Source organism: Vicugna pacos, chromosome 22 (assembly GCF_048564905.1).
Source record: "Vicugna pacos chromosome 22, VicPac4, whole genome shotgun sequence".
Lineage (NCBI taxonomy): Eukaryota > Metazoa > Chordata > Mammalia > Artiodactyla > Camelidae > Vicugna > Vicugna pacos.
In genome coordinates, this window is record NC_133008.1 from 19,718,116 (window position 1) to 19,738,097 (window position 19,982).

General features: G+C 42.2%; 1 protein-coding gene across 2 annotated transcripts in view; it reads left to right on the forward strand.

Moving 5' to 3' along the window:
* The first annotated feature begins 2,532 nt into the window (after nt 1–2,532).
* The window catches only part of GABRB2 (gamma-aminobutyric acid type A receptor subunit beta2), a 197,605-nt gene continuing 180,155 nt past the window's right edge, over nt 2,533–19,982 (forward strand). For both annotated transcript variants that reach the window (XM_072947274.1, XM_072947275.1), the window contains exons 1-4: nt 2,533–2,666; nt 3,328–3,537; nt 3,694–3,785; nt 4,787–4,854. In XM_072947274.1, coding sequence (XP_072803375.1) covers nt 3,461–3,537; nt 3,694–3,785; nt 4,787–4,854 — 237 coding nt within the window. In that variant the 5' untranslated portion in view covers nt 2,533–2,666; nt 3,328–3,460. The remainder of the gene's footprint in view (nt 2,667–3,327; nt 3,538–3,693; nt 3,786–4,786; nt 4,855–19,982) is intronic.

Sequence of the window (19,982 nt, forward strand, 5' to 3'; positions counted from 1 at the left end):
TCTCAGGATAATTGCACCAGATTTATGTCCACTCTTTATGTCCTTTATAAAGTCTATTACGGCTTGTTTGCTTTCTTGTTCACTCATTATCCCTTATTCATTAAAAAGTACTAATATTTATTAATCACATGCCAACCACTACACATATATTTATATCATTCTACAACAGCCAAAGGAGAAGACAGTATTATTATTTTAATTTTTGCAGAAGAGGAAACTGAGGCTTAGAGAGCCTGCTCAAGTCACAGATACTAAGTGTTTGAACTGGGATTTGAGCCCAAAGGTCTGCCTCCAGTTTATTTGAAACTTTCAGTGTGCACTGTGCTATTGTCTTACTTGCTGAGATGCAAGTTACTTTTACTTTAACTCTTTGCCTTTCTTTTCTTGAATTTTCTGTATAGATGAGGTCTTCAATAAATGTTTAACCTTTCACTGGGCTATTATTAATAGCGGGTGACAAATGATGGTATTCATGGTTTTGTTCTGTTTATGGAGTTTTGTCCTTTCAACTCAAGCTGAACTGGGCCTAAATAAGAAAGGCTGGTGATGCAGCAAGTGCAACGTGGACAGCTAACGGTCAGAAGGAAAACCCTGTTTTGAGGTCCGGAGGAAGAAAAGCTTTCTAGGGCTTCACCAGGTGGTGAAGTTCAAACTGCGCTGGGAATCTTCTGGCATAATGTTAATAATCTAAACTTTACCCCCTTCAATATGGTAAGTTTGTGTAAAAGATTCCCATTGTGTGTGAGTCAAGAGAAAGAGGGAAATGGGCAATTTTCTTGGGCCATAGGTCTGTATTTTGATTCCTTGAGTCTCAAACCAAGTTAGTACGGACAGGAGAGTTACAGATTTCCATTCTCCCTTCCCTCTCTCCCTACCTCCATCCCTCCCTGGCTCTCTGTCGCGTGTGCACGTATCTTGGATGGACTCCTAGGACTCGCGGTCGGGTAGCTCGCCACGCTGTGCGTGTGCACAGTCCAGGGGGCTGTTTTACCTGTCTCTAATCCAGAAACTCCCTTTGTCGGTGAAGGCACACACTCTGCCTTCCTGCTCGCCTTCCAGCCTACTCAGATTCCCGCCTCCCAGCCCTCCCGCCTCCGCACTTCCCCTGGAGTCATTCCCCCAGCGGCCTCAGAATGACCTCTGACCTTGGCGGAGGAGGAGGAGGGAGGTTGTCAAGAGGTCAATAAGTCGAGCGCCAATCGGACCCGGCCCCTGAGGAGTCCCGGGAGCAGCGGCGGGCGCCCCCTCCCCTCCGCAGACTCGCGGCCCGGCGCGCCGGGGGCGGTGCGCGCGCCCGCGCCTCTCGCGGCTGCCGGGGGCTCCGCGGGCCGGGGAGCCGCTCTGCGCTTGGTGCCTGCGGTCGGCAAGGTCGGGAAGAGGGAGTCAAGATGGTCTAATAGGGACGGTGGCTTTGGAGTGCAGTGTCGGTTTTACCTCTAGTCACCTGAGTGACCTTGGGCAAGTTTCGTAGCTTTAGCGCGCCAGTTTCTAAATCCATAGTACAGGGAAAGTGAGATGCTATGCTGCCTAACCTGGGCTTGCAAGAATGAACTCATGAAGCAGTCCTGGCACGTAGTAGGTACTCAGATTATACTGACAATGATAGGAGGAGTCACAAGTTATGCTTTGGGGTCCGGACGTAGGTTTGAGCTCTGAGTTTTCCAGTTATTCACCAAGGATAGGGGGAGGGGGGCGGGAGCACCTGCCCTCCCCTCCCCTGCGCCCTCGTTGCCGGATAAACTCAGGAGAACCGGGAGACTCCTTCGTCCCGGGCCGGGGCGCCTTCAGACGGCCCCGCCGCCGGAGCCCTGTGGCATCTCCTGGCGCCCGCGGCACGTCTCTTTCCCTCGAGCTGAGGGAAAATTTCTTCCGTGAGCTGAGTAACTCCCTCCCTCTCCAACCCCGGGGCTCACTCGCTCGCTGCTGCCGCTGGGTCCCGGCGGCCGCGGCAAGCCGAGTCGAGCCTCCGGCGGGAGGGAAGAGGCAGCCCCGGGGTGTGCGAGTGCTTCCCGGCTCCGGGCAGAGGAGCGAGGACGAGGTGGCGCGGAGACTGCGGGCGGGAGCGGCCGCCGGGCTCCCCCTCGTTTTGCCCGCCTTCTAGGGACTGCTAGGGCTTTGTGCGCGCCGAGGCACCGCCAGGTGTCCGTCCTCGCCGCCCGCCCACCGCGGCCGCGGCCGAGGGGCCGAGGGGCCGGGGACGCCAGCGCCGCGCGGCGGGAGGGGGCGGCGAGCTCAGGCCTGCGAGGTAAGGAGGGGCGCGCGGCGGGCGGGCGCGGAGGGGGCCGCACGTGCGCGCGCCTGTGCGCGTGCGCTGAGGGGGCGTGGGGGCCGGCCGGGCGCGTCCCGCCCGGCCGCCCGCCCTTCCTGCACGCGGTCGCCGCGGGAGCCTCCCTCTCGCCCCGAGCACCCCCAGGCCCCTGCGTCCCATCACCCCGCATCCAAACCCCACCCTTCCTACTCATAATTTCCCAGTGCAGCAGCAGACCTAAACCTGGAGAGACAGCGCTGCCTTTCTGCTCCCCTCGCCCGCCCCCACCACCTCCTGCTATAAATAATCCGGACTCGCGGGTCAGGCACGTCACACGGCGAGAAACCGGGACCCCGAGGTTTTCTTCTCTGGGAATAGGGGGCATAGGGTGAGGAGGAGGAGGAGAAAGAAATCGCCCGTGAGTAGTGAAGAAAAGCTTGCTCCTTGCCTCCTATGAAAGACCAAGCTTCATTTTATTCTTTTCTTTCTTTTCCTTATTTTTCCGTGTCCTTCTTATTCTCCACGCTACCTCCCCACTCCACTCCCGGCCCCAAATCCAACGCATTGCTTAGCACTCCTCCCATTGGTTTCTTCCCTCCCCCCGCCTTCGACTCCTGCTCCCACTGTCCCCTACCCTCCCCCAGCCGCACAACCCCCACCTCCAGCACCCATCTCGCCCGAGGCAGGGGATGCCATGGAAATAAAGTTCAGACTCCTCTCTTTGCCGCTTGCCGAGACCAGAAGTGGGCTCCTGGGCACCCATCTTCCCCTAGCACTACACACCTGCTAGACCTTACATTCCTAATCTGGTTTTGCATATTTAAGAGAAGACACACACACACGCACCCCCAAACCCCACAACCCGCGAGGTGCAAAGCTGCCTCCTGCAACTACCGAAACTTACCAGACGCTTTCGTTGTTTTTGCCTTAAAGAAAGAACAACAAAGATTTTACTCTGGCTTCCTCCTGTGGGGTGACTTTACTATATTATTCAAATACGTATATATTATGGATATATATGTTTTTTCTTTTTTCCCCTTTAATTTTTTTTTCCTTTAACAAGAAAATCTCGGTCCCAGGCAACCGCTGCTGCCCCTTTGATGTTTTGGTACGCCGTGCGCATGCGCCTCACATTAGAATTACTGCACTGGGCAGACTAAGTTGGATCTCCTCTCTTCAGTGAAACCCTCAATCCCATCCAAAACTAAAGGGATGTGGAGAGTCCGGAAAAAGGGCTACTTTGGGATTTGGTCATTCCCCTTAATAATCGCCGCTGTCTGTGCGCAGAGGTAAGTGTGTCTTTCGTTTCTTTTCCGTTTCTCACTTTGAAGGGCTCTGCCTGCATACCTCTGTGAGCAGGGATCTGTAGTGAGGATGAGATAGATGCTGAAGACGCTGTGCCTGCTGTCTTATTGATGCCTGTTTATTGTCTTTTCTCTCTTTAGTGTCAATGACCCTAGTAATATGTCGCTGGTTAAAGAGACGGTGGATAGACTCCTGAAAGGCTATGATATTCGGCTGAGACCAGATTTTGGAGGTAATGGAGTTCCCTTGGAAATAAGCTACAGCCCAAATGTCTTTTGAGCTTTGTGCGCTGTCTTCTCTTTCCCTCATTGTGGGTTGCATGTGGTGTTCTGAACGTGTCTCTGTGTTACCATATTGAGAAACGGACCCAAACTTAAGGCGGTTTGTCCCTATCCAGCACTTAGATGGTCTTTCAGAGAGGACACCCCCCACCCCACCCCCCCAGCTTGTATTGGTGACTGCTGTCCTTCAGCTTCACTGCTTAAATCCTTTGCTTCACTGTCTTTGCCTTGTTGAGATACAAACCTCCTAAGTTTACTTAATGATGTGCCCAGTGAACCTGGCTTACTGAAGGCCATCGTGAACATTTTTGAGGACAAGATGTGCAGACTGTTTGGTTGAGAAGTGGCATTAACCCCCTGTGCCCGCCTACTTTGGAAGAGTTCTGGCCGTGATTTAACGTGGCTGGTGTCTGGATATTATCCAGTCCTGGGAAGCCTCAGTGCAGGGGGCAGTGGAGGGTAGGGGAGGGTGCGGGGGTTCGGGGGAGGTGGGGGGGCAGGGACCTCTCTTGGTGCAGCCTTAGATACACCGATAAAATACCCATTTAATTTTGCTTTAGACTCTAACAAAGCTCAGAGGGTTAAAACCTGAACAGAGTGGGGGTGGGAAGAATGAGGAGGGGGTTTCAGTACCATCTATAAAATTCCCTGGGGCTCTCCTGATACCCGGAGCTTTTGTGAGTTGTGTGTATTCTCACGCTGAGACATCTACATATGTAGACTAAGCTGGAATCCCTCACCCATCCGGACACGTGCTTGTCGGTTCAATAGAACATTTCCCAGAGGAGTACCTGTCACCCTTAAAAAAAAAAAAAAAAAAAAAGCAGAGTGAAGAATTTGAGGGTGAGCCGTGGGGAGGGATTTGGGACAGTGTCTCCCGTGCCCGGGACTACTTTTGCTAAGAAAGACTGAAGTTCTGAGAAATCACGTGGCTGGCCATTTTGGTTTGCAGGTCCCCCGGTGGCCGTGGGAATGAATATTGACATTGCCAGCATTGATATGGTTTCTGAAGTCAATATGGTGAGTATTGAGGTTTATGGCTGTGTCTCCGCAGACCTTCATTTGGGGACAGGAAGGAGAAAGAATCCAGTCGGTGGGGGTGGGGTGCGCGTGAGTATGTGTGTGAAGTGGCAGTGAGAGCAGGGGATTTTGCTTTGGAACCCACTGTCTTTGAGGTTACAGAGCTGGCTCTTTCTGGTCCCTAAGGCTTTTTCCAGCCTGGTTTAAAATCTTGGGACTTGGCATAGAGGGAATAAAATGCATTACACGTTCACTTGCAAAGCGCAGCCACATGCAGGAGAACCCCTGCAGAAGTCACATTTCCTAAGGTTCAGTGGGAAACCCGCTTCATCAAGTGATTTTCTGGGTTTGGGGTGGCGTCGCGGAGGAGGGGCGAGGGGAGGGTTTTGATTCGACATTTCACGGAGGCTATAACCTGCAAGCTAAACTGTAGCAAAGAGGCCAAATAAACGATCCTAGGATTCTGAGGTCCACTTGTTGCTTTTGGAGATGGCCTCTTTATAGCTGATGGCGAACCACCTCCCTCCCCGCACCTCCATCCCCCACCCTCAGACCTGCTCCTTTAACCCCTCCTGCCTGCCAAAATGCATAAAATAAAAATTGGCCACCCTGTTTTCAAAAAGCAGGCTCAGACCCATGTGTCATCTCTGGTCACTTCTGCAATGTTATTCACCGCATGTCCTAAGCTTGTGCAATTTATGGACAGCAGCACTCGTTAGTGGCTACCTCTTTGGACCTGGGGCAAGTGTTAAGAGAAAAATCCTCCGTGTTCCCCTCCAGGGAACACTTGTGGGGGGTTTGCCTCATGCAGGAGCGCCCCCTGCTGCCCATGTTGGGGCACTGTAGACACATAAGACGATGACAAGTGTCCCAGATACCCCTGCTTACTGGGTCCATTTCTCCAGTGACTTTTCTCCTCTGTGTTTTTGAAGTTTTCACCTTGGGAAAAGTCTCTCTAGAAAGGCCACACTTGAATGTAAGATGCCAATATTACTTTCAATCCTGACAGCACACAGCACATTTTAGAGGATTGTATTATGGTACGGTCCTGCCTAGAAATGGAATGCACTATTAAAGAAGAAGGTGTCGTGTGTAAAGTTTTATGCAAAGCAGTTGTTAGCCTGCCATCAGGACTTGAAAGTTAGGACATTTATTAATTCACTCAAGAGAGCCAAATACTGGGTTGTGGACATGCTCTCAGCACTTCACAAACTTTCATCATCCCAGAATTCAAATACAGAGGAAGCTCAAATAACCAGCCCAGCCTGTTATAAAATGTCCAAAGATAGGTGATCATCTCGAGGTACCACGAGCTTATGAAACATCTTATAGCTACTCCAGAGGACGTTCATCTATTTCAGTTATGTTTATAAATGACATCTATCTTATGTTTTAATTATTGGGAAAGTTTTTTGTGATATAGGCTATAAACAGCCTCAAGACACTATTGGATGACTCAGAACCACGGATTTCCCACACATTTTGAGACTCCTGTGTAGATACAGAATATTTCTCTCCTGGGAAACTATTTAACTTCTCAGATATGCAAATATTCACTTCTGTGGGATTTTGGAGGTTTTTTTTTTTTTTTGGTCAGTTTATAGTTTGAATTTTATCATAAAAATGCAAAATGTCCTAATGTGGGTACCTGCTAAGTCCCAGGTAGTTGAGTAAATTGTTTTGCTAAAAACAGTGATATGGAAATCAGGTGTGGTTCTGTGTGGCCTCTCATTTGAATTTTGATTTATTTATGCTTTTTCTTCTGCTACATTTTATTTTGTCGCCTTCCTCTTCAGAGTGTCATGAAAATGGGATTTTATGGCAAAATTAAGAAATATTTAGAATCTAAGGAGACAATGAGATGATTAGAAGTTGCTGCAATAGAACTTAGATGTGTAGGTTAGCTTAGAACTTAGACCTATTATATCCCAAAATGGCTTAGAGTAGCAGTGCTTTTTTTTTCTTCTTCTTCTTAAGTTTTGTTCATTTTTCACTGGCATGCAGCATTTTGGAGAGGTATCAGAGCTGGACACAATGCCAAGACTTGCTAGTCAAAATATAGACCCAGCTAAGGCAAGGTGTTATCTCTTAAGGCTATTTACTGTTGCAGAAAAATCATGGGATGTTGAAAGTGCAAAAAACAAATGTCAGGTTGTAAATAGGCCAGGACTGCAGCATTAATGATTAGAACCAAGTGTTAAAATTCCATGCTAGGTCCCCTTCTTAGCCTGCTGCTAACACACGTGGATTTGTCCAGACACAGCTTTACTTGTTGAAAAATTTAGCACTTTTATGATTAACAACCATAGTGCTTTTAAATTAATCCTTCAAAGAAAAATTTTGTGATATACGCCATTTTTAAAGTGTATTTATTTGGTGTGAAGCAACAGATGGGAAGTTCCATCACTGGTGTGCTAATGAAAGAAGATGTCTGTGGCATTTTGCCCACTGTCGACAGGTCTAAATTGGTTGGGGTCTTTCTATTAGATTCAGTTGTGAAACAATCGTTGATTGATTATTTAAGTGAAACCTCAAAATTGATTAACACACATGCTTCTGCCTTCGTATCCTTTGTGGCCTGCAGCCTCTGGCAGTTGTAGCTTGCTTGCTTTTATAGTAGCCAGTCTTCCTTTGATGAACGGTAGGCATTAGGCCATTTAGGTTGTCATTGAGTCATTGGTACCGAAAGGAAGAAAGGCCCATGTCAATGCTGTGCTCCTGGTAAATGACAATAATAGAATTGAATCCTAGTTCTGCTTCTGCTGCTCAGTCAACCTGAGGGAATTCACAGTCTGAGGGGGCTTGATGTCCTTGCCTGTTAAGAGGGAGTCGTAATCCCATTTCGTGTATCTCAGGTGGCTACCAGAATTAATAAAGTGATGCAGGTGGAAGTATTGGTGTTCCATCAATGCAGCGTATGTAAAGGACTGGCTGTCACTAAGGAGACCCAGTGTCCATTCTAAGCCGCTGCCCTGAGCATTCTGGGGTCAGTAGCTTCCATTACATGACCTCAGTTTCCTTATGTTTGAAATGGGAGGGACATGCCAAATTCACTTCCATCTCAAAGTTACACATGTCTCTGGTTTGGTTTGTGATGATAGCTCTATTGGGTCCAAAGAAATTCCAGGAAAACTTGGAAATTCAACATAAGTGTAAGAAAAATGCGGAATTCCTCAATGGCATGCAGTTACATGATCTTAGGAAGGTGGTGATGGTCTCTAACTGAGCCATGTGACTCAGGTGACTGCTGGCCTCATGGAAGATCTTTGGAAGAACATGATCTCAATTAGAATGTTCCTGAGCAGAAAGCTTGGCTGTAGAGCGAAGCATTTTTAGATGTCTTGGTTAAATTGGCAGGAATCTTTTTGTTAAGATTCTTTGATGAAAAGTGCATTTTAAGATCCAAAATTGGCTCTTGAGGATTATGGACTGAAATAACTTTCTCTTCGTTTAAAGATTTCTCTTCATTTAAAGTTGTTTCTTCTTGAAACAACACATTTGCCAACCAACGAGTGAAGCAATATTTCACTTTGGAGGAAAGAGTTCTAGTAAACACATACACAAATTACCTTCTTATGGAATGGCGAAGGGAGAAAAGGGCTGCCTTTTTTTTTTTTTAACCAGATGTTTTCTTGCATCACCAGCTGCACAGTTGAAAATTCAATTCGACACAAATATTGTTTAGCAGCTACTATGATCCAGCCATGTGTTAGGCCTTAGGGACAGAGCAGTGAGCAAGACTGATTTGTCTCCTGACCTTGGGAAACTTAATACCTAGGTGTTTGCTGTTGTTAACTCTACTTTAGTTAGAGTTAACTACTAGGGCCCTAGTATACTTATTTTTTAATATGAATTTTGTTTCACACTGAGATTCTTTTTCTATTTTTAAACATTGTTTTGTGGGGGAGAGGAGGTAGTCAGGTCTATCTGTCTATCTATTTTAATGGAGGTGCTGGGATTGAACCCAGGACCTCGTGCATGCTAAGCATGCGCTCTACCACTGAGCTACACCCCCCCCACTTACATTGTTTTTATGTTTAACATAACTATTTACTCTAAAACTTTTTCTGAGCAGCCGGTTGAGTACTTAGTGATCTGTATCTCTTTTGTCGCTTGTTGGCTTCACCATTCATTTGTGGTTTGATATTTCACATTGCCTGATATGTTCCATATTCTGTCTTCCTAATTCATGTGTACAAAATACATGCAGACAAGGTTATAGTCTCTCTCTCTCTCTCTCTGTGTGGTTTTGCTCTGTACACAGTGGTTGGTGGGATGTTTGACTCCTGGTGAATGCCACAGATACTGGGTGAACTCTTCATTTTCAGAGCAGTCATTTATTATTATTCACGAATCATGGTACCATCTATGTGGAAAAACAGAGCATAGGAACTCTTTAGGTTACTATTTGGATCAACCAATGTAGAAAGAATCACAGTGTAGGGATATTAAGTCCTTTGAAATCAGAAATACACAGGGCGCATTGGGAATACAGAGTCCTGAGATATTATGTAGAAGTTACTAGGTGGAGATGGGGGTTAGAGGTCTGTGGATAAATATTCCAAGCAGGGGGAAAAAAAAACAGAATTACGTGGGATTAGGGATTTGCAATGTGACTTTAAACGGCTGGCTTTGGGAGTGAGCGTGAGGAGGTGGTTAAGAATTGATATTGAGATCACAGGTGGCGATCAGATGACAGAGACCATTTTTGTAGCCTGCTGAAGTTTAAATTTTGCTCCAAGGGCTGTGGGGTCCCATGGAAGGATGTCCACAGAGGAATTGCTTGAACAGATTCCACTTCTGGAAGATGCTTTTCAAGTATGGAGGGTTAGCGAGACCTCAGGTTGAGAGATGAGATGGAAATCCACTGTAAAAGTCCAGAAAGAACTACGAACAGAGGCAGGGATGTAAAGGAGAGGATGCAAAATCAGGGCATGTACAAGGCAGAAGCGACAGAACTTGATGAATCCTAAGTTTCTGATGGTACCCTTTATTGATACGGATGGAGAACACTGAAAGGGCAGCCAGGTTGGGAGTGGGGCGGGGAGTGAGGTGTGTGAGCAAATAGTTCACTTTGGAGAACATTGACTTTTCTCCACACATGGACTCTCTGGATGGAGACTGGAAAATATAGGTCTAGAGCCAGGTAAGAAGTCATGACTAGAGAGATGAACTTGGACACTGTCAGCATGTACGTGGTACTTACAACTGTATGAGTGGATACAATTAATTATGTAGATTTGGGGGGGATAGTAATTAGGTTTATTCACTTATTTTTAGAGGAGGTACTGGGGATTGAACTCAGGGCCTCGTGCATGCTAAGCATGCACTCTGCCACTTGAGCTATACCCTCCCCCAGAATGGATACAATTAAAAAGGGAAAGTGAGACGGCAGCTGAGAACGGAGACCTGGTGAGCACTGTAATTTAAGTGGTGGAACGTGGAACAGGAGCCCGCAAAGGAGATTAATTAAGCAGCTGAGCGGCAGTCAGGGAGTGCAGAGGAGAGCCTGCAGATAATGTCTTTGAAGCTGAGGCACAGGAGAGTTTAAAAAGGAAGGAAGTGGTCAGCTGCCTCACATGCCACAGCGATCCACTGAAGTACGTTCTGGAACCTGTCTCCCACGTGTGGTAACAGGGGCGCATTGGTAAACGCAGCAAGACGAGTTTCAGTGGTTGAAGACAGCTCTTTTGAAAAGTGTGGATCTGGAGTGAAGTGGGGAGAGGGCAGTGGCTCCAAGCGGTCATATAGCATTTAGAGAAGTTTCCCTTAGAAGGGAGCAGGTTGCAGATACAAAGCCGGAGGTAAGGTGGGGTGGGGTGGGGTGGGATGGGGAGGATGGTGAAGCGGGTGTGAACACTCACTGACCCAGGCTTAGTTCCCAATAAACTATGCCTGGAAGCTGTCCTACCCGCTTTTAGCAAGCGGTTATGTTGTCTCCTTCCCTGTCTCCTCCCCCTGTCCTCCTCTTGTACAGTGCCCAACATTTTCCACAATCGTAACACTAATCTAAAACGTAATCCCAGTTACTGCTCCTTGAGCCCTTGACTTGGGTAGGTACTGTACTGATGTACATTGTCTCATCCAATCCTCCTGTTAAAACAGTGATATGGCTGCTACCCACCTGTTTACAAAACAGAAACTGAGGCCCAGAGAGTTTAAGTGACTTATTTAAAGTCACACAGCTAGCAAATGACTGACTTCACATCCCTCGGTCTCAGCCATCTGGTTATACTGCCCTTTTAGATGTAGCAAGTCCTCGTTTTTAAAAAATCATTTTTATTCCTTAGGATTCTGCTCTGTTATTTGTTTTTATTTTTATTTTTGGAAACGGTGGATCAGATCAACTCATTCTCTAAAAGATGTTACTGTTACTCCTCACTCTACCTTGAAAAAATATTCTAATTTCAGGAACATGGTTTTTTTTTTCAAATAAGTGCTTTATTTAATGTGTGTAGAATGTAAGATGTGGTTTCTATCCTTGAGAAATTTATACTTTATATTACATCTGTTGAGCACAGTTTAAACCTAGCAATAAAGGAAGACTTATTTAAGATCTTGAAGAGTTGAGGATGTTCCTTGTATCATAATTTCTTTCATTATGAATGGTGTTGTTACGTTGTCTAAAAATTTTTCTGTTGCTCTAGCAGAATGTCATAGAACCATTAAGGCCAATAATTGTCACAAAACGTGGGCTGATGAAGTTCAGGAGCTGTAAACCGTGTCAATGGTTTTGGGCTATGGGTGGACACTTTGTGAAACGACCCTTTCCCTTTTTCTGTCTTTTATTTTTAAGACCTCATTTTCAATTGAATTTTTTTTTCCAATTGAGAATGCACTTTTGTGATTTCTGATAAACCACTCCTGCAAAGAATTCTTTTAAAGGTGGTTGAGTGTTGTTTCTTCTCTTCCCAGATCTTCACTCCCTCTACTCCGCACAGTATAAATGTGGTTCGTTATAAAGATTACATCTCAATAATTACTTATTCATCTGTGTCTAAACAGTGGCGCCACATGATATGGGCAGTGTATGAATCTGTTTCTCTTGGTTAACTCTTAGGGCAGATCCTTTGCTGTTGCTTTGTAGGACTCTGAACAATGCAAGCTTGACTGTGGCGTGAAATAAAGGTCTGACTGTGCACTTCCCCTGCAAGAGAAGGAAAGGGAGTGAGATCACTCAAGTTTCATATTTTAGAAGTACCTGAAAGTGTGCTTTAGCGTTTTCACTCCCACCTCATGGTTGAATGCCCTTGGGAATTTCTATAAGAATGTAAATCAGAGAAAGTGTTTTTCTTAACGTTGTGGTGGGGAGTACTGACTCATTTCTGGGTGGGGCACTGGCTTGTTCTGTGATCGTGCATTGGTGATCAGTGCTCTTGGCATTTGGGGCCAGAGAATTCTTTGCTGTCATGTGCATTGCAGGACGTTTAGCAGCATCCCTGGCCTCCACCTACTGTATGCCAGAGGTACCCCCGCAGTTGTGAAACCCAAAACTGCCTCCAGAAATTGGCAAAAAAGCCCTGGGGGTTGAACGTGTCCCCAGCTGAGAACCCTTGATGATGCAGAGAATGGTGATGTGCTTTTGTCTCCAGGCAACTTGAGAAAAGAAGATTTTCTCATGGAGTAATGGATTTTGTGCTTAATCACCATTTTCATTTATGTTTGGTGGTGCATGGTGACAAAACCAATTTAAAAATACCAACAAACATCAGAGGCAAAAGTTATCCACATCCCCATCACATCATTACAACTGTGTTTTAGTTTGCCTATGTTGCCTCCTAGTTCTTATCTGCTTACCTATTCTTCACCCATTGTACTTTGTCATTTTGCAGAGAGAATGTTGTAGTCTGCATTTTCACTCAACAGACCGTCAGTATTTTTATAGTTTAATGCTTTCTTAAAAAGAATACACACCTCTTCTGCTACCAGGGTAAACTGGTGCGTGTTTTTCTATGCCTGTTGGTGATCTTATAAACATGAGTATGCTGGCACTTTGGTTTACTCATTTTTTTTCAAAAGGGAATTTTAAAATATATTTTAGAGATTATTAGTCATAATTTTAGCTTTAGACTGTTTGAAAATAAACATTTATTTTTACTTATGCACTATTAACAGTAGAAGTCATATATAAGGTAGATAACTGGGTTTCAATAGCATATAAATGGAAACTATTAAAACTTTGCATATCAATTTGACTCATATTTACACAGCTGCTTTTCACTCTGTTTCTATCTTGATATTACTCAGTTTTTCCAAAATCAACTTACATTTTTGGATGACATAAAAATACTTCGAAATGGACAGTTAAAAGAGGAATAAAAAAGTAGAAAGTTATGAGTTTTTAAAAGGTACAAACACAAATTCTATGTGTTGCTTCCAGTTGTGCATTTTATTTACAAAATACATATTTTATTAAACAAGGAGAGATGTGGGCTTATATTATTCTGTCCCTATTTATGTGGAGAAATATGGACGTGTCTTTAATCCACTGATCCTTGCTGGTGCTCATTTTGTAAACATTCTAGTGGCATTTTTATTGCCAAGTCTCATTTTCCTTGCTCTGTCGTTTGGCACCTACTGCCCGCTTACCTGCCAAGAGGTCTTAACTTAGAAGTAATTGTTCAGTCAATTGAAGATGAAATAACTTTTTTCCTTACACCAGAGCAACAATTAATGAAGTTTTTAAGGTGAAATCTGCATGTATCTTAGAAAAGGGATCCACGAATAATCTGTGGAAAAATATCAGAGATTTTGAGGTGTGTGAACGCAGGGACAGTGTCCGTCTGCGTCCCCAGTGCCTCGCACACGCCCGACAGTTAGTAGGAGCTCCACAGATACGGGGCGAATGGAGTTGTCGGAGGGGCAGTGGAAGGACTGCCCTGCGTCAGGCTCCCAGGAAGAATTTATTCCAGGCTGCTTCACCGGCACCACGCCAGCAAGGCTGTTTTGTGGAAGGGCATGAAATGGTTCTTCCACTGGACCTAAGACTCACTCTCAAGTCGAGCAAGATTAATCTTAATTGCCTGAAGGGGGAGGTGAGGGCTGAGGGTGAGAAGAGTGTCCCAGATGGTGTGAGGAGAGGCTGGTGTATCTTTGTGGTGGAAGAATCAAAATAAAAGGTGGAGATCTAAGTTTTTACAGTGGTCCTCAGACTTTACTGTGCAGCAGAATCCTCAGGGTCTTATATTCATGTTAGTATTTGAAGGACCTATGACCAGAGTCTGATTCAGTAAGTCTGGGATGGAGTTCAGAAATCTGCTTGTTTAAAAGCTCTGTATTCCATTTTTTAAAAAAAGGGGGAAAGGGGAGGATAATATAGCTCAGTGGTAAAGCACATGCTTATTAGCAGGGAGGAGATCCTGTGTTCAATCTCCAGGACCTCCATTAAAAAATTAAAATAAATAAAAGCTGTCTATTTGACTGATACAGGTACTATCTGGGGGCCACTGTTTGAGGAATATTGGTTTTATCGTGAAAGTGGAAGCTAATACAATCACTAATCAAGGAATCTGACCACAGACTGTCCTCTAGTATTAATATGGGTTTTGGGGACAATAAAGATCCAAGTGGTCAGAGTAGGTGGGATTTGGAGAAGACCTCACGGAAGAGGGAGAGTTGGATTAAGCAAGAAGGATCCGTGCTACACGAATGGATGGAAGATAAGAACAGTCCTGTGGGAGAGTCAGTGGGGGTGGAGACAGTATGGAGAAAGGCATTGCATATTGGCGACAATAATACTGCAAAAATCAAAATTCAGACCGGCAGACAATATTTCACTTTAATGTTCACCAAAATCCAGTGACCTAGGTCACCATATTTTTTTATCCTGTTTTAAAATGTAGAAAGAAGGACGAGAGGGATTGTATGATTTCTAAGAGTGCATGGCTCATATAACTGGGTAGGCACGGCAGGGTGCCTAGTAGGGCAGGACTGTGTCTGGTGGAGCTGAGTTGCATAAGACCTTGACAGCTGGGCAGAGGAGATGCTGCAGTGTCTTGAGTAGGAGCTATGACGTGATGAGAGAGTCTTAAGCACCTTCACAAAAAACCAAGGCAGGGGGCGCTTACTAAGGGTAAGTGTGAGAGAGTTGAAAAACAACCATCCAGGTTGGATTTTTATGTTGATAAAATACCCTTTGGATCCTCCACACTGATTTTTTTTTTTGACACAAATGATGAAAATAATCATAAATCTGTATTAAAAAGGTTGTGAAATGGGGGGAGGGATGAGCACCTAGGGCAGTGTTTGATGCTAAGAATAAGTAATACTTGCATTGGTTATTTAGTTTTAAGATACCTGAAGAGATCAGAAATACTGATATTTTAATATATATATTTTAGGATAAATATGATATGAGTATTCCTTCTTGTTTAGGAAGATAGCTATTTGTTTCGTGGTTCTAGTAGTAAGGTACACTTAACGTGTAGGAAGAATGCCACTGAAATAGCTTCCTACAAATTATTTACGGCTGCCTAATTATAATTCTTGAAGTATATGCTTAAATTTAAGGTCTCAGTGATTAAACGTCTTGATGTTGCTCTTCTACATATGGATCAGTAACTTAGTGCCTAATTGGTTCAAGACCATTGAATCAGAATTTAAAAAAAAATGTTTATCTGCTGACTTTCACATGTCTCTCTTTTGATTAAATAAGTCATATCTAAAAGTCACTTTTTACTCTGCTATTTTACTATTTTAGGTTGAAATGATGGTTGCACCATGAGAGTTGAACCTCACACTACTTGACTTGCTCAGTAAATGAGTATCTGTTTATTTATGGTCCAATATGTAATATTTGTTATAAAACATACCCCAAATTAGAGATTTAAAGAATATTTGATAAAAATATATATAAAGTTATAATTTTTTATCTCATACTTAAACCTTGATCCCGTGAACATGAGAATATAGTGAATAATAATGGAAAATTAAAGCCTGTTCTGTTCTGCATTTTATTTTGTTAATGGGAAATATTGGATGGTAGGGCTTGTAATATAGATAATTCAAAGGTAACTGTTGCCCCGTTTATTCCTACCTTGGAACGTCTAAAGCATCAACATGGGAAAAATAACTTTTTCTGGAGTGTGCCACTCATCCCTTCCAGGAGGGAGCATTTGTTTTAAAATAATTACTGAATCTTCCCGCTTCCTAGGGCTACAAATTAACTGAATTGACCAAGGACTCTATAAACAGCTGGCTTTAAAAAAATATGTATACAAAGATCATCTTTAAATATTGTTCATTTTTGTGAGAGTGTTGACATCTTACTGACTATAAATCTTTCAAAAAAATTTTAAATATTCATCTTAAATGATTTATAGACCATTTTAAAGAATATCATAAAATAAGCAGAAAAGTTAAAAAAGTTTTAGATATAAGTGAGTAGGGGCCTTGCAAAATCAAATTACCATTCTGTGTTTTAGGCTGTTATTGAAGCCAGGGTGCTCTAAAAAATGAAATTTAGGTACCTTTTCTGTTTGTTTTCTTTGACCTACGGACAAAGAAATTTCAAGACTTATTTTGTAAATACTAATTTCTGGTTTTTATTTTTTCCAAATGAGTGTTTGAGTTAATAGACTGAACACTCTTGAAGTGTTCTCTGATCAGTCAGCTGTGTGAACCGTTTCTCTGGCAAGCACTGTTAAGCCAACACTTTCTTTCGACATTGATGGGGCTGATCTGCTAGGCTGTGTAAATTTGCATCTGGCTTCTGTGTTGGAAGAATGCTCATAAGTGTTTACTTGAATCACAGCAGTATGCCTCTGTGGCAAACGATTTTTCTAACAGAATTCATTAGAGAATGATACCTTTGTTATTCTGAAAGTCCTGATATTTTAAGTACTTGCCAAGTTTACAGATGAAAAGATCTGTAGAATTACAAACAACATAGAAAACAAAAAAATTATTTCCTTTGGACTTATTAGTTGCTTTATTTTAGACTTTAGGTTTTGGAGGCCAATTTTCTATCTATTTAATGAGCCAGTTTTGAGAACCGCATTTTAAAATGGCTTTATCTTGTTATTTTTCCAAACTGACTGTGATCATCATCATCACGGAGACCATTTAGGTGGAAATTTGTTGTAATGGAACTTTCTTTACTTAGGATGCTTTAGTCGAAGTGGCAAAGGTTATAAATGTGCTCTGGTTGTAAAATCCCCAGATTTGGATAAAATACCTCCTAAGTGTTTATGTTCTCATTAAAAAAAAAAAAACCCACAATTCTAGAGCTCTGGGTTTCCCGTTCTGTTGTTTCAGTGCATAGTGCCACCATGGCAGGAGCACAACCCGGTGAAATTAAATGCTGCTTGCGCTGCTGGGCTTTAAAGAGAGAAAGAAAAACAAAGTGAGACCCAGAGAGGGAGATGGAAAGAGAGATAAGACATAGGAGGTTCCTGCCCTTGAGGAGGTTGTAATGTGTGTCTTCAGTAGTTGGGAAATAGCAGAAAGCCTTTTTTTTTTTTAATAAAGTATCTGGGTTTTTTGGTTTTTGTTTAGTATAAATGAATATCATATAAAATATGCAAAAAGGATTTGCTGTATGAGACTGTGTATATAGTCAGGGACTGTCCTTTTGAATTTATATGAATGGAATCAACAATATCAAAGCGCATGTGGATTCTCTTTGTTCTTTTAAGCATTTGATAGTTTGTAAACAAATACTTTTAAAAAGGTCAGTGGAAAACAGGATTTGAAAAATTGCATTGCACCTTTGACATGTAACTGGGGTGTACTTTATTATGATTAATGACACTGCTAAGAATCACTACCATTTATTGAGATATTTTTATGAAATGAAATGGAATTTTTCAATGACTTACCATTTACTTCTCTAAAGCCTTGATGAAATAAGGTGTATTACCACATTTTACAGATGGGTAAACTGAGGGTTAGAAGATTTATGTTAGAACTGAGACAATACAGCCCTCCTTTATTTTATAGCAAGGAAGTGCTGGAACTGGAATTAGAGTCCAGTCTGTCTCCTATCCCATTTATTTTGTGTTTTTCTCGAGTTAAAGGAAGAAGTTTAAAAATTTGAATGGACCTGCCTCCTTTGTAATCTCACAGAGTAATTGTTAATGGTCCACGCTCTAGTTTCCCAGATGACTTTTGGGAAACTTACAAAAGTCAAACAAATAGAACATACAGGAAAATCTATAATATGAAAAACAGCCTACATCATTTAGAAATCAATTAGTAATTATCAGTGTTTCGGCATCATTAGGGCTTGTGGATAAACTGAAGATTATGATTTACTTTTTCTTGGTTATAAATCATCTTTCGCCACTAGGGAATGAATTCAATTCTGGCTCAGAACAAAAATCTGCTCTGAATAAAATGTATATAGTAATCCTGAGAATTAAGAGCACAATTAGATTTTATGAGAGATTTTGAGAACCAAGGAAATATCAGCCCTTCATATCTTACTTGTTCTTTTAATGAGGTGGAACATATTTCAGAATACTCAGCAAAATGATGATTAGTATTTGTTTGAAATAAAAATTGTGATGCATTTCAAGGTCAATTCAAAAGGCTTGAGTTTGAATACATTTGTGATCCTCAAGGTTGGGAAATATATGTGGCTTAATGAAAATGTTTCTCTTTTTTTCTATTTAATCAAGCATACAATTGAATTGATAAAAATTATGAATCAAATTAGGCCAGCTATATCATATATGTCTAAAAACAATATGCATGACTATGACCTTACAAACAAATATAATTTAAAAATAATTACTCAGTTCTGTATTTCTTTTGAATGCAAGCAATCCTTGGACTAAAATATGCCATTGCATTTTGTTTTTAGAGATTATTTCTACAGTTATTGTGAAAGGTCAGTATTTACATCAGAAGCAGGGACTGGGAAGTTCTGGATTTGTCCTGAACTTGTCACTAATGATAAGACTTTGTAAAAATTTCTTAACTTCCAGTCCAGAGTTTCTACATTTGAAAATTAAGGCAATTAAAGGAGAGAGGAGGTAACTGCCAGCTGTTTGTTATATTTGCTTTGTAAAAGCAGGTAAATTTGTCACGTAATTTTCTCAAGCGTCTACAATTTTTAAATCTGAATTGCTTTTATTACTTATTTCTATCCATTATAGGAAAGTAGATAATAAACTGTAATAAAAAGCAAAGGTCTCTATTAATATCATCACCTGGATATACACACTGTCAGCAAAATGATCACTAAACCTTCAGTTTCCTTGGGAATTCACATGCATGTACATGAAATAGATAGTATCATACATTAAGTTTTATAATATGATTTCTGCACATTTTGCGAACATCTTTTGATGCCGTCTAACATGTTTCTATGACATAGTGTCTAATGGTTGCATAGAATTTCATTGTATGGCTGCACCATGTTTATTAAATCAGTCCTCTCTTGATGGACATTATGATTATTTGGGGGAAGGTTTTAATATTATGAATGAAACTCTATTAAGCCATCCTGTATATTCATATTTGATGCAATTATTAAGTTTTTCCCCTAAATTCTTCGAAGTGGGATTACTGGAACCCAGAGCTGGTCCATTTTATCTATTGATACTTATTACAAAGCTATACTTCCTCTGAAAAACTACTAATTTGACAAGTTAAAAATAATGCCAAAATAATAGTGTTGTGGTTGTAACGGGACTGAAATTTACTGAGGAATTTGGAAGGAAATTTACTTCTTGAAGTATTGTTTCTTCCCGTCGAAGAGCATACTATGTCTCATCTCTTATACAGATTCTTTTATGTCTTTCTGTAAAATTTTACAGTTTTCTTTGTGTAAGTCTTGCAGATTTCTTGTTCAATTTATTCCCATAGGCCCTACATAATTCTTGTTAAATTCAGTACTTCATAATTTTTATGGTTATTGTGAATGGGATTTTTATATCCAATGATTATTTTTGATTCCTGGCCAAAAGAACAAACGCATATAACCATCCTCGCAGGGGTGTCTTTTAATTTTATAACTCAAGAGTACCATTTCCATTTCAATTTGTGCTTGAGGTGCCTTGGATGTTCCTAACATAGTCAAAATGTATATGCAGAAACATTGTGCATTTTTGGCAGTTTGTTATATGTCCAATTAATGTAAACATTTAAAAAATGGTTTTATTTCGGCTTCAGTCTTCTATATA